Source organism: Vombatus ursinus, unplaced genomic scaffold (assembly GCF_900497805.2).
Source record: "Vombatus ursinus unplaced genomic scaffold, bare-nosed wombat genome assembly UNPS02014798.1, whole genome shotgun sequence".
Taxonomy (NCBI): domain Eukaryota; kingdom Metazoa; phylum Chordata; class Mammalia; order Diprotodontia; family Vombatidae; genus Vombatus; species Vombatus ursinus.
In genome coordinates, this window is record NW_020954576.1 from 85,776,383 (window position 1) to 85,791,898 (window position 15,516).

At 38.4% G+C, this 15,516-nt stretch overlaps 1 protein-coding gene across 3 annotated transcripts in view; it reads right to left on the reverse strand.

Moving 5' to 3' along the window:
* LOC114049729 (serine/threonine-protein kinase MARK1) overlaps positions 1-15,516 on the reverse strand; it is a 146,674-nt gene that overhangs the window by 15,171 nt on the left and 115,987 nt on the right. For 2 of the 3 annotated variants that reach the window (XM_027871113.1, XM_027871112.1), the window contains exons 12-14: positions 15,151-15,304; positions 11,728-11,921; positions 837-937 (exon numbers count right to left, since the gene is read on the reverse strand). In XM_027871113.1, the coding sequence (XP_027726914.1) occupies positions 837-937; positions 11,728-11,921; positions 15,151-15,304 (449 nt within the window). The remainder of the gene's footprint in view (positions 1-836; positions 938-11,727; positions 11,922-15,150; positions 15,305-15,516) is intronic. The other variant, XM_027871114.1, reaches the window with a different exon arrangement.

Genomic DNA, 15,516 nt, shown 5'->3' on the forward strand with positions numbered 1-15,516 from the left:
TTTTAGGAGACGAAATATTGTCTCTAAGGTTCCCATAAGGATTTCATTCTTTCGAATATGGAAGCAGCAGTGTCTTGGGAAAAATGGATAGGAAATTGATTTAATATTTTACTTTCTCTTTCTTCTAACAATCCTACACTTCATGCTTAGAAAAGAATGACTATACACGAGTTCTGGAAAGGGAAAACACAAAGGGAGAGAAAAGTGGGATTGAGAAGGGAATAAGAAAGGAGAATAAGTAGGAGCAAGAAAGAAAAGAAGAGCTGAACTAGAAAATAATGGAACAAGAGGAAAAAAATGGACAGAGAACATAAGAAAAGTGATTACTGTGGAAGGAAGGAAAAATCTAAAGAAATAGTCAGAGGTGCTGCATAGTTGGAGGAGGGGGAGATATACTAAATTCGACTGTAACCTTGGACAAGAAATGTCATTTCTCCAGGACTCAGATTCCTCATTTTAAAAATGAGGGGGTTGGATTAGATCATTTCAAACGTCTTTTTCAGCTCTAAATCTATGATCCTATGACCATGGAAATGACTTATCATTTCTGTGACTGTCTCCATCAATATCACCGACCCCTATACCACAAATCTACCACACTGAGCTTCCCTCCCTATCACAGACTCCAGTCAACCAATTTATGTTAATCCTCAGTCTCCATTTGTCCTGTATCTTTTCATAATGCTTGGGCTATAAACTCTCAGTCTACCCGCTATTTATTTCTTCTAATTCCTGTACCATGTCACAGAATGCTACTTACAGAGTTCTAGGAATAGAACTGATCTGGTTTAGTATCAAATTTGCTATGTTACACTAAAACTCAAATTACTTCTTACCTGCTGTCTTTCCCATTCTGTATTGCAGAATAGCGATCTGCAGTCCTTTCACAAACATATGTGTTCCTTCTTGTCATACCACTTCCAGGAAAAACATTGTTCTATAAGAAAGAAAGAAAGATGTGATTTTTCAATTTCTATTAAATTTTGGGAAACTCAGATAATACATAAATTGCAAATTATATTGAAAAAAGTACAGTAAACTTTTAATGAACTAGAACTCTCAATCAATCTGACTTATTTGATTTGTTTTTCCTTTAGTTTTTAGGAGTAAAAAAGCAATTGATAAGAGAATACATTCAAATGAGGGTTTAGGTCAAAAAAGCGAATTCTAGAGTTTACCTTGGTGTCACTTAAATTCATTCCAATCTCCTACACCAGGGGTTAGCAATCTTTGAGAGTAGGAGTAAATGGGGTGTGCTGTGCCAATAATCCTCCCTGACCACATGGCTGTTACCTATCAGCCACTACTTTCTCTGTAAGTCTCTGTGGGTGAATGGAATTGTTAGGTAAGTCAGTATCCCAGGGAGGTGGCTCCTAGGAGTACATGTTTCACAAAGTTCATCAACATCTGATGAGAGATACCTTGATCCTAAGCCTAATCCTCATGGCAGTGAAACAAGTCAATTACAGGCAGCTGGAGGTTCTGGGGTGAAAATGAAAAAAGGGGGGTGACTAGCAGGGCAGGCATCTTTCTGCCACGTGTACACCCACATAGGTTTCTTTGTACAATTCCCAGTCCTAGATGCCATGTTACCCCAAATCTTCTCATAGGCCATCTCTGGTACATGGATCTTAGTCTGCTAATCCCCATCCTACTCCTAACTCTAGAGTACCATATAATGAAAAAGGGTTTTCATAATCATGACCTTATTGCACTTCAAAATTCTCAGTTAGTAAAGGAGGATTTAAGTATGCTTATTATAACATATTCATAAAGACCAGAAAGAGTCCTAATGCATTTTAGAAATACCTTTTTTTAAGCAAGAAGAGATTTTCTACTTAATCTCCAGTTAATTGGAAAATTCAACTAATGAAAACATTTAATTCTCTTAGCATTAAGTTAAGCATGGTTTTACTGCACTTTAAAATAATATAGTCAACTTAAACCAATGTTTAAATATAAGAACTACAAAAATTTATGTTTCTATCACATTGTTCATTCATTACATTTAGTGACTATAATCAACCAGGACATAAGAAAATACACAAGGACAATAGAAACAAAACTGAGTGACTCTTAATCTCAATAGTATATTCACCTAAAAGGAATAACTTCTGGGACTAACTACATCACAAGTGTAAAAAGTAAATGGAATGGAAAACAATTGAAAACAAGCTAAATTTACAAAGGACATTTTTCATATTAAATTTAGATGTATGTGACCCACAGTAAACAATGGCTAGACAATTCTAAATTACATCATGGAGAGATCCATGTAAGTGAGGTGACTGAGATGGAAGCCTCTTGTAACCTCCTACTATACCTTCCTTAAGACGAGGAGATACACTCAAGCAATACAATTTTCCATGTATCAACTTGGAAAAAGCTTAAGACTTTGCTGCTCATAAGGTGATAAGCCCTGAGCGCTTATGTAAGTTGCTCCCTTGGAATCTGGAACTGTACAATAAAAACCTGGGGTTTGCTAGTAAACCTTTCCTTTTTATAACCTTCTTTTCCTAATATTTAATTGGGAAAAAATTTGTCACAATTTCAGAACCTTTTGCTGGTATAATGAAACACTTTCCTAGTGAATGAAACGGTTTCTGCTTAAAAAAAAAAAAGATTCAATTTGTTAAGAAGTTCTCAATGTGATTGTGTGAGAAAGAATCAGTTTCAATTTTGGAGTTCAGAAATACTGTATACAGTGTAGGTGAAATGAATATTAAAGTACAAAATTAATCAGAAGGCTGAGAAAGCTACACTATAGGGCTTTTGTGAGCAAAGTGCTTTCTTTATGAACTTTAAAGTGCTATATATTTTAAAGAAACACTGAACAATTTAAATAATTTCTAACTGCCATCAACCACCAAAAATATATCAAACTAGTGAACCTAACTTCCTCTATTACTTATGAAATGGGCAATTTTAAGTCCATAAAATTTTCCAACATAATGTTCACATCAACTTTTTAGACACAGTGCGATGCCAATAAGCACAGAGATCTGTATATTTGTTTAAAAATTTTGAATTAAATTATATGGGACAAATCATCTTGGTCTATTAGTGTAGAAGGAAACCTGTCATAGCGAATGGGGGCTAAGAGTGGGTTGTCTATGATTTTCTATTATCCTATCAATTTTTTTTTCATAGATTACAGTTGAGAGCAATTGAACACATTTGTTCCATTGCTCAAATTTGGAAAACATTACAGACCTTTTGATATAAGAGTTTCACTAATGTTCTATAATGAAAATTCCTTGCAAAACAAAAAAGGTGTTAATTTGTTAGCAGCTGACACTGTCCTGGAAGGGTTAAAATTTGCTTTATGTGCTATACATACTTTTTTTTGGACATCATTTTATTTAAGCCTGATTAACGTTCAAGAACTGTCCTTATTAATAGTGTCAGCAGTAGTTCTTAACATGAGGTCCATGAACTTCCTCTTAAAAACATTTTGATAACAAGTGTATTTCAATATAATTGGTTTCCTTGGTATCTTATGTATTTTACTTTATAAACTTAAAAACATAATTCTGAGAAAAAGTCTATAGCAGGAATGGGGAACCTGTGGCCTTGAGGCTACATGTGGCTCTCTAGGTCCTCAAGTGTGGAATCCAAACTGCACAGAACAAATCCCCTTAATAAAAGGATTTGTTCTGTAAAACTTGGACTCAGTCAAAAGGCCCCACCCACAGACCTAGAGAGCCACATGTGGCCTCCAGGCCACAGGTTCCCCACCCCTGATCTATAGGCTTAACCAGATGGCCAAAAGGGTCCACAATACAAAAAAAGATTTAGGAACCCCTAGTCAATAGTCTTCATATACTGAAGTTCTGGAAACGTTCTATAGTAATATAAAAAATTATAATTGAAAAAGATCTCTCAGGCATGATGCTAGACATCTTCCTATTTATCTTTTAAAATACTGTTAAATAAATGTGATTTAATTAAAAACTGGCATTTTATTACTACTGCTTTAAGATTTGCTAGGGCTTTATAATCATGATCACATTTGAGCTTCAAACTTTGTGTGATAAATACTATAGGTATATTATTCCCATTTTACAGATGATGAAACTAAGGTTCAGATAAGTTAAGGGACCTGCCTATGGTTACCCAGCGAGCAAATATGAGAGGTGGGATTTGGATACAAGTCTTCCAGACCTCAAATGGAGCATCTACTTCCACACTGCTTCAGCTTAACACTGCTTAATCCCCAAAATATTACCTAGGTACCAATTACGTTTGCCTCAGAGGGAGAGATAAAAACGTGATACAGATGAACCTGATAGGGACTTTTCCAAAGTTAACAACAATATATTAATTGCTGAATCCCATGTCCTCATCCTTCTTAACTTCTCTGTAGTATGACAGTTAGTGTTGACCATCTCCTTCGCCTTGAATTTTCAAGACACTTCTTTCTCCTAGTTCTCATATCTTCTTTCTCCACAACCTCATCACTAGCCCTGGCCGCAATGATCACCTTTATGCAGGATGACTCCTGCACCTATCTATCCAATCTTGGCTATTCCCTTAAACTCCAGTCCTTTATCACCAACTTCCTGTTAGAAAACATCCACTGAATGTCCCATAGGAATCTAACTCAAACATGTCCAAAATGAAATTTATTATCTTCCCTACCCAAATTCAACCTTCCCTTAACTTGCCCTATTTATATTAAGCACAGCATCACCTTTCCATTTACTCAGATTTTTATCCTGGGAGGTATCATTGACTTTTTCTTCTTCACCCCAAAAAGCCAGTTCATAACACCTTGTTGATTCTCCATGCCCACCATGTTTCATATTTGCCCCCTTTCTCTCTCTTCACACAGCTATCACTCTAGCTCAGGTATTCATCATCTCTTACTTGGACTATTACAACAAACTCCTACCAATCTAATCATTCTTAAGCTTCCAATCTTTCCCCCTAATCTAGTTTCCACAGAGCTGCCAAAATAATCTTTCTGAAACATGAATTGGACCACTTACAGTGCCATGTTCAAGAACTTTCTACGGCTTCCTATTGCCTCTAGTATAAAACGTGCAACATTCAGGATAATATCTAAGATAAAATATTAAAGTATCTCATTAGTACCCTCTGCACCTGTGATTCAACCTTTTGACCGGAGGGCAGGGCCATGGGCTCCAGGGCTTCTATTTAAGGTGGGAGTCCAACACAGTCTTCTCTTCATTTCCCACCAATTACACTGCCCTTGAATTTCATGATGCCTTTTTTTCCTCAAAGAAACTCAATGGGTGGAAAATCTTATTATCCTACCTGATTGAATTAGCCTTCTGACTCACATTTCATCAGCATGTTCTGCCCTTCTGATTGCACTCTCTGACTAGAGGACAGAGCCATAGGACCCCCTCCGTTTAAGGTGGGGGTCCAGCACAATCTTCTACCTATTTCCCACCAGCTACACTGCTTTTGGACTTCTTTGGATTCTCATCCTGCCCCCACCCTAGGTGCATTCTCCCTCTCTACCACTCTCCCCTTGCCCACTTTTCACCTTTTGTGTGTCTTCCCCCATTAGTCTGTATCTAATGCCATCTAACGATGGCAGGGACCATCAGACTTTTTATTTGTATCCCTAGGGTTTAGCCCAGCACAATGCCAGGCACTTAATAAATATCTACTGATTATTAACTCCTCAGCTTGGCATTTAAAGCCCTTTACATTCTAGCTTCTGCCTACTAGCCTTTCTTAATTTATAGCACATCCCTCCCTTGCAAATACTCTATGTTCCAGCCAAAATGGCTTACTCGCTGCTGCCTGAACCTGGCATTTCTTTTCTAGCTTCTCAGTCTTGGTACAGGATATTTCTAATACTTGGAACATGCTCTCTTCATCTCTTCTTTTTAGACTTGTTAACTTCCTTCAGAGTGTAGTTCATGGGAAGAGTTTCTGATCCCCTAGTTGTCACTGCTTTTTCTCCTTGCTTCTCAAATCATCATGCAGATACTTACTTGCTTACAGGCTGTATTCATCTCTGCTCCCTCCCTCTCCCTCATTAAAACATAAGCTCCTTTAAGGGTAGAGAGTGCTTTTCTTTTTGTCATTGTAACACCCTTGTTTCCCACATGGCTGCTCTCCTTGACATGACTGGTTCCTAAAAATCTTATCTGCTCTGAATCTGACACCTCAGCATTCCTCCGACTGGAGAGGAAGGACATTGAAGAGCTCCTCCTAGAGCCTCCATTTAAGGGGGGAGCCCAGGGCAGCCATCTCATAATTTCCCATCCAGCTAAAGGAGTTAAATTCTTGCCTCCTGTTCCTCCTCACCCCATCCCCTTTCCCAATTTCTTTTTATGTGTTACCTTTCCTCATTAGATTGTGAATTCCTCCAGAACCCATGCTGCCTTTTGGCTTTTTGTTGTTTGTTTTGCAACCCTACCCCTCAGCAGAATGGTTGGCATATAGCGGTTGCCTAATAAATGTTTACTGAGCAAACGAGTAATGCAACATCCAGCCTAGTGTCTGCATCTTATATGTCCTTAATAAAGGATAGCTGGATTAGAATGGATTATCTTCATTTTACAGTTGAGAAAATTGAGGCAGACAGCAGTTAAATGACTCGTCCAAGGTCACACAGCTAGTATCTGAGGCTGTGTTTGAACTCAGGTCTTCCTGACTCCAGGTTCAGTGCTCTATCCACTGTGCCACCAACCATCTTCTCTTCCCTTCGGTATCTCCACACTGAAAAAATACAGGCCTAGACTAAAAACAGTTTATAGATAATAAAAGCTGATAATTATATGGTATTTTAAGGTTTACAAAGTACTTCACGGTCTTTGTTTCATCCTCCAACATGTTTTAAGAGCAGAGAGAAGAAAGAGATCAAGGACAGTTTGAGTACATCAGCATGGTACAATGGATGAAGGATAGGCGGGATATATAAAGGCTGAAGGGAGAGAGAAGGGTATTTCAGGAAATGGAACTACATAAAGCACAGATGTAGTGTTACACATGGTCTGTTTATGAGACATTAATCAGGGTGAAAAGTGTAGGTCTGGTATTAGGGAGCAGTTAGAAATAAAGCTGGATACATAGGGTGGGCCAAATTCACTTCTATGGTGCTATGGGTACAGGCAGGCAACTGTACTCTGGCTGATATCCAGGTGATGAATATGAGACTTTGCCTAGTATTCCCCAAATACCCTTTAATTTGTTAAGCCCCACATCTTAAAAAAAAAAGCTGTACAAAACAGATTTACAGTTTCATATACAACCCTTTCTTTTGTTTTGTATAGGAAAACATTCATATTTGTTGATATTTGTCAAGAAAAAAGTACCAAGCACCAGTAGTTATACTGTTTCCTGGTGAGTTGAAAGCTGCTTTTTCCCCCTTGTTATATAAAAAATGCTATCCTAATATCATTTTCATAGCTTCACAGTTTTCATATATAATGAAAACAATCTAGTTACTACTTTGTTATAAGTTAATTATAACTATGCTAATATTTAGGTGATGCTATTTTTGTAAAATTCTTGCAAGTACCAAAACTCAATTAAATAAATATTACTATTCATGGAAAAAACCAAGACATTGAATTTTAACTGACTATACATGTTTAAGCATTGCTATCAAGATTCCATCTTTTAATTTTTCCTCCAACTTTTAAACTAAGCTTTATTTTTTTCATAATATGCCGACTGCACTGACTGATTCACTACATATTAGTGCTGTTAGCTGGGTATCCTTACTAGTGCTTGGCAACACTACTATTAATCTCTTGCTGATGACTTGTCACTTCCCATATCTTTCACTTTTTTTTGAGTCTCTAACTTTATTTCCACCCCAATGATTTATACAAAGTAAGCACTTAAACATTTATTTAATTGGATAACCTCAACAATTAACTTTATTGAGATGACTACAGTCATCCACTGTGAGTTCTTATAACCTTCCTCTTCTCTATCTCAAATTCACAATATACCATTATCCATTCTCTCTCTTTATGTCCCTGTCTCAAAGGGAAAAGTATCTCCTTGCCTTGCTATGGTAATGAGTCCAAATGGTCTCATGATCCCATCCCATTCCTACCTCCTCTGAAACCTTGCTCTATCAACTATCCTCAATCAAGCCCTCTCTAACAGCTTTTAAAAAATTCTTCCTACAAAAATGTGGTAACTATTATCCTTAAAAACAAAACAAAACAAAACAGAACTACTTTTCTTTCCTTTCCAGATACCTTTCAAATCTTTCTCTCTAATAATCTTAATCTGTTTCCTGAGATCCAGATTTGCAGTTCCAATTCTTTACTGGACAAATCCTACTTTTTTCAACCAACACCTCAAATTCAACATAGAAAAAATTGTATAAGATCTACAAATTGGACTAGATGGCTTCTGAGCTTTCCTTTGAGCTTAGATATTCTATGAACTTCTCCTAAAAATGTGCCTCTCCTTCTGGCTTCCCTATTTCTATTAACAGGATCCACCATTATCCCAGTGATCCATGCTATAAAAGCTTGAAGCAACTTTTTTACTCGAAAAAAAAAATTTTTTTTTTAAATAAATTTTTTTGGCTACTTCTATGTCTTAATCATCCATTCATTTTTTAAATCCCTAAAAACTTTGTCTTTATTGCTCTAATGAAACTGATCTCCAGAAGAGATTACTTACCATCTAATTATCAAATCTAATGGCCTACTCTTAGTCTTCATTCTCTTTGATCCTTCTGGAGCTTATGACTTGCTGACTGCTCCTTTCTTCTTGAAACCGCTTTCCTTGGGGCTCCATAACTATATTCTGGCTTGTCTTCAAAGCTTTCTACTGCTCTTTCCAGTTACCAATGATCTCTTCATTGCCAAATCCAATGGCCTTTTCTCAATCCTCATCCTTCTTAACCTCTCTGAAGCCTTTGACACTGTGATAACCCTCTTCTTGATAGTTTCTTCTCTCCAGCTTTTCATGACACTACTCTCTCATGGTTCTCCTCTTACCAATCTAATCAATTTTAAGTCTACTCACTGGATCTTCATCCAGGTCCTACCCATCTGCCATGACAGATCAAGTCTGTCCTAGGCCCTCTTTTCTCCTCCCTCTATACTACTTCACTTGGTGATCACATCACAAATTGAATTATCCTCTCTATGATCATGATTTTCACATCTACTTACCCAGTCCTAACCTCTCTATTGACCTACAGACTCTCATCTCCAAATGTCTTTCAGATATCTTGAACAGGAAGGTCTAGCAGACATATTTAACTCAATATGTCCAAAATTAAACTCATTATATTTCTCCCTAAACCATCCCCCTTCAAAATTTCCCTATTGCTATAGAGGACATCATTATCCAAATCACCTAGACTCATAGCCTAGGTATCAACCTTAAATGCCCCACTATTTTTTTCCCCACCCCTTTCCCCATCCTATCTGTTGCTAAGATCTATTGATTTCACCTTTGCAATAACTCTTTCATATGCCCCTCCTCACTTCTGACACAGCCACCACACTGGTACAGGTCCTCCCAGATTACTGCAATAGCCTACAGTTGAGTCTGCCTGCCCCACGTCTCTCCCCATTCCAATCCATCCTCCATTAAGCCACCAAAGTGATTTTCTTAAAGCATAAACCTGACCATGTCACTACACTCTGCTTCCCCACTTAAAAACCTCCAGTGACACTGGCATCCTTGCTGTTCCATAAACAAGAAATAAGATGCTCTGATCTCTTTGTTCTCATAATTTTCTCTTGCTGTTACCATTCCTGGAATGCTCTCCTTTCTCTCTGCCTTGACTTCTGCAGCTTTGGATGCCAGTTAAAATCTCATCTTCTACATGAAGCCTTTCTTAATACCTCTTAATTTTAAGGACTTCTCTCTGTTGCTTACCTCCTATTAATCCTGTATATAGCTTGTTTGCACATATTTGTTTGTATGTTGTCTCATTAGATTGTGAGCTCCTCAAGGACAGGGATTGTTTTTTGCTTTTCCTTGTATCCCCAGCACTTAGCACAATGTCTGGCACAGAGCAGGTGCTTAATAAAATATTCAAGAATCCGTCCTTAGGCCTCTTCTCTTCTATCTTTCCTCACAGATTCAACAATCATCTTTACACAGAAGCCTTCGAAATCTCTCTATAAAAAGCTCAACCTCTTTCCTGACTCCCAGAGCTGCATCTCTAATTCTCTAGTAGGTATCTTCTCTTGGGTATTACACCAACACTTCAAATTCTGCATGGATAAACCTGCCTAATAATATGGACAAATTGGGATGGGTGTCCTCCCTTTCCAACTCTGAGATCCCGTGAAGTTACCCTGAAGTCTGCTTCTCCATTCCTGCTAACAATACCCACCAGAAGAACTTTGGGGCAATTTCCTTTTTTTTAACTAGTCCTTCACATCAACTCCTGTCACTAGTGTGACTCACATGTATTCCCTTCATGCCACCCCCTGTGCAGGGTCCTCTTTACTGGCCTTCAGTTTAATAGCCTCCTAATTGGTTTTTCATCTTCATTTATTTTCTGTTCCAATCCACCCTCTATGCCACTGCCAGGGTTAATTTCTTATGACACAGCTCTAATCATGTCACTTATCTGCTCAAAACCTTTGAAAGATTCCTGTTTCCCAAAAACGTCTAAACTTTTTTTTAGCAAGATATTCAAAGCATCACTATGCTACGGCTCTAACTCACCTTCCTTGTATTCTATCCCATTAATCTCCTTTTGTGAATCCTCTATACCTGAGTTTTCACTATTTACTATGTCCTACACATGTTCTGTATCTTTCTATACTCATGCTCTATCTTCTGTCTACTACATACATAACATCAAAAAAGCCTCTGTCTGGGGAAATCCTATCAATTAATGCTCATCTCAAAGGTTACCTTCTTCATGAAACTTCTTCTGACCTCCCTGACCAAAGGTATTCTTTCTTCTCCAAGCCCTTATAGCACTTTCTTTGTAATAATGATAATATGAATGAGAGCTCTTATTTATGTAACACTTTAAGATTTATAAAGCACTTTCTAACACCAGCCCTGTGAAATAGGTAGTGCAAGTACTATTATCCCCATAGGGGAACTATTTAATGACTTCCTCACCCATGCTCCTACAATTAGTAAACACCAAAGCCAGTACGTGGCACAGCTGAGACATGAGCCCAGGCCTCCTGAGAAAGTCTAGTTCTCTTTCCACTTTCCTCCTCTGCACATCAGTTATGATGCTTATACTGTCTGGTGTATTAATATTTGTGTATAAATGGTATTGCAGATTCAGAGATGGCCATAAGAGTCTGAAAGGCCTGGGCTCAGGTCCTGCCTCTGATATATACTTGCTGTGTGATCCTGGGCAAGTCACCTGACCATTCAATGTCCTGGGCAACTCTCTAAGACTTGAAGTTGCAAATCAGGTTCTTATCTTCACTGGGTGAGGAGGCGTTCTCACTGGGAGCGCCCTATGCTAATGAAGTCACAAGCTCTTGTTCAAAACAAAATAAAATAATGTCCCCACCAGATGGTTAAGTTCAAAGTGCAAAAACCATGTTGTTCAGATAGATATACTCTGCAGTATCTTACATGGAGTAGCATTTAAACATGTATTGACTGAACAGAATTAAAAGCTCTTCAGGATATATGACTTTATCCTTTCTATAACTTCTAAAGTTTATAAATGAGATCAAATAAACACGTATGTACTCTGTTATTTAAAAAGAGAAGATGTTCTGAATTTTAAACCATGATCACAATATACTTCTACATGCAATAATATATACGAACACTTGGCATAGTAGAAGATTTTTTTCTTTCGGGTCCTACAAGAGGACTTGCTGTCATCTCTGCTTTGGATCCAACTACAGTGCTGCCAAGTTTATGAGATACATCTTTGTCCCACTCCTCTTTTTGCTCACTTTCCGCACTGTTAGCCTGAGCCCTTTTGGTGTATGACACAGCAGCAGGAATTGATGGACCAACTGTAAAATAAAACATATCATCATCAGCTGAAAATTACTCATTTTTTCTGTTCATAAGTTAAATTTGATTCTCTTTGATCTTAGAAATGTGTACCTTTGCAAATTTTATGCTGAAATCTGAACCAAATATGACTGCTCTTTTGAAGAAAAAAAAACTTGGCAAAAAGAGGTAAGTTATCTACTATTTTTGACACAACAAATCAGTAAATCAACAGGATGAGGAACAAATAGGCACATAAAGGGGTGGATCCTCAATCTTTAGAAAGAATATCACAAACCCTGCCCCTTTGACTATGCTTTCTAGAATGCCTACTCCGTAATTAATACATTTGCTTTCTTCTCAAACCTTTCTTCTTTCCATCTTCTGTCTCTCAATGAGAGCTGGCTCCTTCATGCTGACACTGCATCCCTAATCACCCTTTCCAATATTGGTTGTATTTTCATTTACTTCCAACTCAGGCTGTGGTGGAGGAGCTAGAATATTCCTTGTTCTCCATTCCTACTTCCTAATTTGCCATCACTGAGTAACCTCTCCTTCTTTGAGGTTCCAATCAATATCAACTTATCATCCAATTAAGATTCTGATAGATACTATCAGCTAACTCCAAGGACATTTCCTTCCTTCGGTCCTCAGTGAGTTCAGTATTTGACTCATAGTCTTTCTCTCCACCCCAACTCTTCCGGTCCTCTAACTAGGACAAGATGATATACATGTTGTTACTCTGTCAAGCACCCTCATTTCTCAGTTCCTCTATTCACTCATTTCCAATGATCTACTCTACCTCTCCACCTCAGGTACACAGGGACATTTGATTTTGCTATTACCCACAAGCATTACACTTCCATGCTCATGAACTCTAAAATCCCAATATCTGACCATGTTTTGTTTTGTTTTGTTTTTTAATTATTACATCTTTTGCTCTGCCTTGTGACAACATACCCTATTTCTCATCCTCACCCCTCAGTTCATTCCCAAGCTACCCCTGTCCCCTCAACTTAACTCCCTTCTGTATACAGACCTCTTGGAGAATCAGTCCAACTCTATACTACCTTCTGCTCCTGAGTGCCTTGCCCCCTCATCTCATCACAACCACTCCTTGTCAAATCCAAACCTTGGATTACTACCCCATCCACCTCCTTTGTTTCTATTTAAATGCTGATGAACAGAACTAGAGAAAAATCACAGAACTCTGCTGAATTGATTCATAACAAACTTATGTTACGTAACTTCAACAGGACCCTTTCCACAACCCTCTCAGCTAAGGATTCTGCCTCAAATTTCACTGGAACAATTGATGTCATTTGATGAAAGCTTCCTCTTCTCTCCCACTAATCTCACATTACTCAGATGACTTCCTTTGCTACTGCCTTCATTTCTGTCCTACGTGAAGAGGGGGCCCTTCTGCTTGCCAAGGAGAACACTTCTACACTCACGAGTGAACCCGCTCTATGACATTTTCCTAAATAGAATGTTTCCTCTAGTATCCTCATTCTTTCACTAACGTTCGATCTTTCCCTGTCCCAGCTGCTTCCCTGCTACCTAAAAACACAAAACCCCTCATTCCATCCTACCATTCCTGCTAGCAACTACACTATCTCTCCTCCCTTTTGTAGTGAAACTCCTTAAGAAAACAGTCTGTACCAGATCCTTCCACTTCTTCTCCTCTCTCCAGCTTTTTAAACCCTCTGCAGTCCAGCTTCTGACCTAATTAATTATTCAACTGACATTGCTCTCTCACAGTTATCAATGACCTCTTAACTGTCAAATCTAATAGCCTTTTCTTAATCTTCATCCTTCTTGGCCTCTCTGCAGTCTTTGACACTGTTGATCACCCTCTTCTCCTGGATATTCTCTCATCTTTAACTTTTTATGACATCACTCTAGCCTGGTTCTTCTCCGAACCGACTGATCATTCTTTGGTCTCTTCAGATATTCATCCAGTTCACTTCCACTAACGGGGTACCCCCCAAAGCTCCTTCTCTTCTCCTTCAACACTATTTCACTTGGTGACCTCATCAGCTCCCAGAGATTCAATTATCATCTCTATGTTGATAATTCCCAGATCTACTTATCTAGCTGAAACATTCTACATTACTTAATCCTGTGTATACATACATAGACACAGATACTGATACATACTGATAGTAAGTTCAATATGAGAAATTTGGAGTTTATATCACTAGAACACAATTGCCTAGTAGAAATGTTCATATTATTCTCTTCATCAAACTGGACGTCTCATAGATATCTTAAGCACACACATACAAAACTGAACTTACTATCTTTCTTCCCAACTTCCCTGTTTCTGTGCAGGGTACCACCATCTTCCTAGATACCCAGGCTTGTAATCTGGATACCATCCTCAACTTCTCACTCACCATATCCCAGCAGTTGCCAAGTCTTGTCATTCCTACCTTCATAATATCCTAAGGAGACAACATCTTCCCTATATGCTCTCTTCTCTCTTTTGATGCTGCAACCATGCTGGTGCAGGCTCTCATCACCTCATGCCTGCATTACTGCAATAGCCTATGTGCTGGTCTCCCTGCTTCAAGTCTCTCCCTACTCTATTCCATCCCCCACTTAGCTAGCTGTAAAGCTGATCTTCCTAAAGCACCAGTCTGACCATGTCACATCTCTATTCAACCAACTCCAGGGGCTCACTTTTACATTCAGGATCAAATATAAAATCCCTTGTTTGGCTCTCTATAACCTGAGCCTTGCACCTCACCCCAAGTACTCTGCACTCCAGTGTTACTGGCCTCCTTGCTGATCCTAGAACAAGACATTCTATCTCTTGACTCTGGGTATTTTCATGGCTGTCCCCCATGCCTGGATCTCTGTCCCTCTTCTTCTCCATGCATCCTAGCTTCCTTGCCTTCTTTCAGATTTCAGCTAAGTAGAAACCTTTCCCAATCCGCCTTAATGCTAGTGCCTTCCCTCTTGGTTTTCTTGTTTACCTCCAACTTACTCTGTATATATCATTTGTAAATAGTTGTTTACATGCTGTTTCTCCTAGGCACTTACACTGTATATGTTCTGTACCTAATTATTTGCATGGTGTCTCCCTCATTAGAAAGAAATCCCTGCGGGGAAGGACTGTGTTTTGCTTTTCTTTGTATTCACAGTCCCTGGCATATAGCAAGCACTTAGTGAATGCTTCCTGAACGATTAGTGCTTGCTTGCTGACTTTGTATATTACATTACTTGTTTGAAAATGTTTCCCACCATGATCACTGAAACGCCTCTGTTTCTGATTTGCTGATATACTCCTCTGGACCTTCAGATGAGCAGGAGATTGCATAGAACTGTTGTTTAGGTCACTGCTGGGTCGAGATCGCTGACATAAGTTGCCACTGGACAAAGATTCACTTCCTTCAAACTAGAAGCATAAAAAAAAGGACATTAAGATTTTTAAAAAGATCTGAAAGAGGTGACATGTACACTTGTTTTATTAATCGGATATTTTAAAGCTTGGTAAAGGAAGACCCCAGACTCAAAAAAGAAGAACCCTAAATAAAACAGAGTCTGATCTCTGATGACAAAAACACTTATTATCTGAGAAGAGCTTGAAAAAGAAAACTTGTGGGGGGC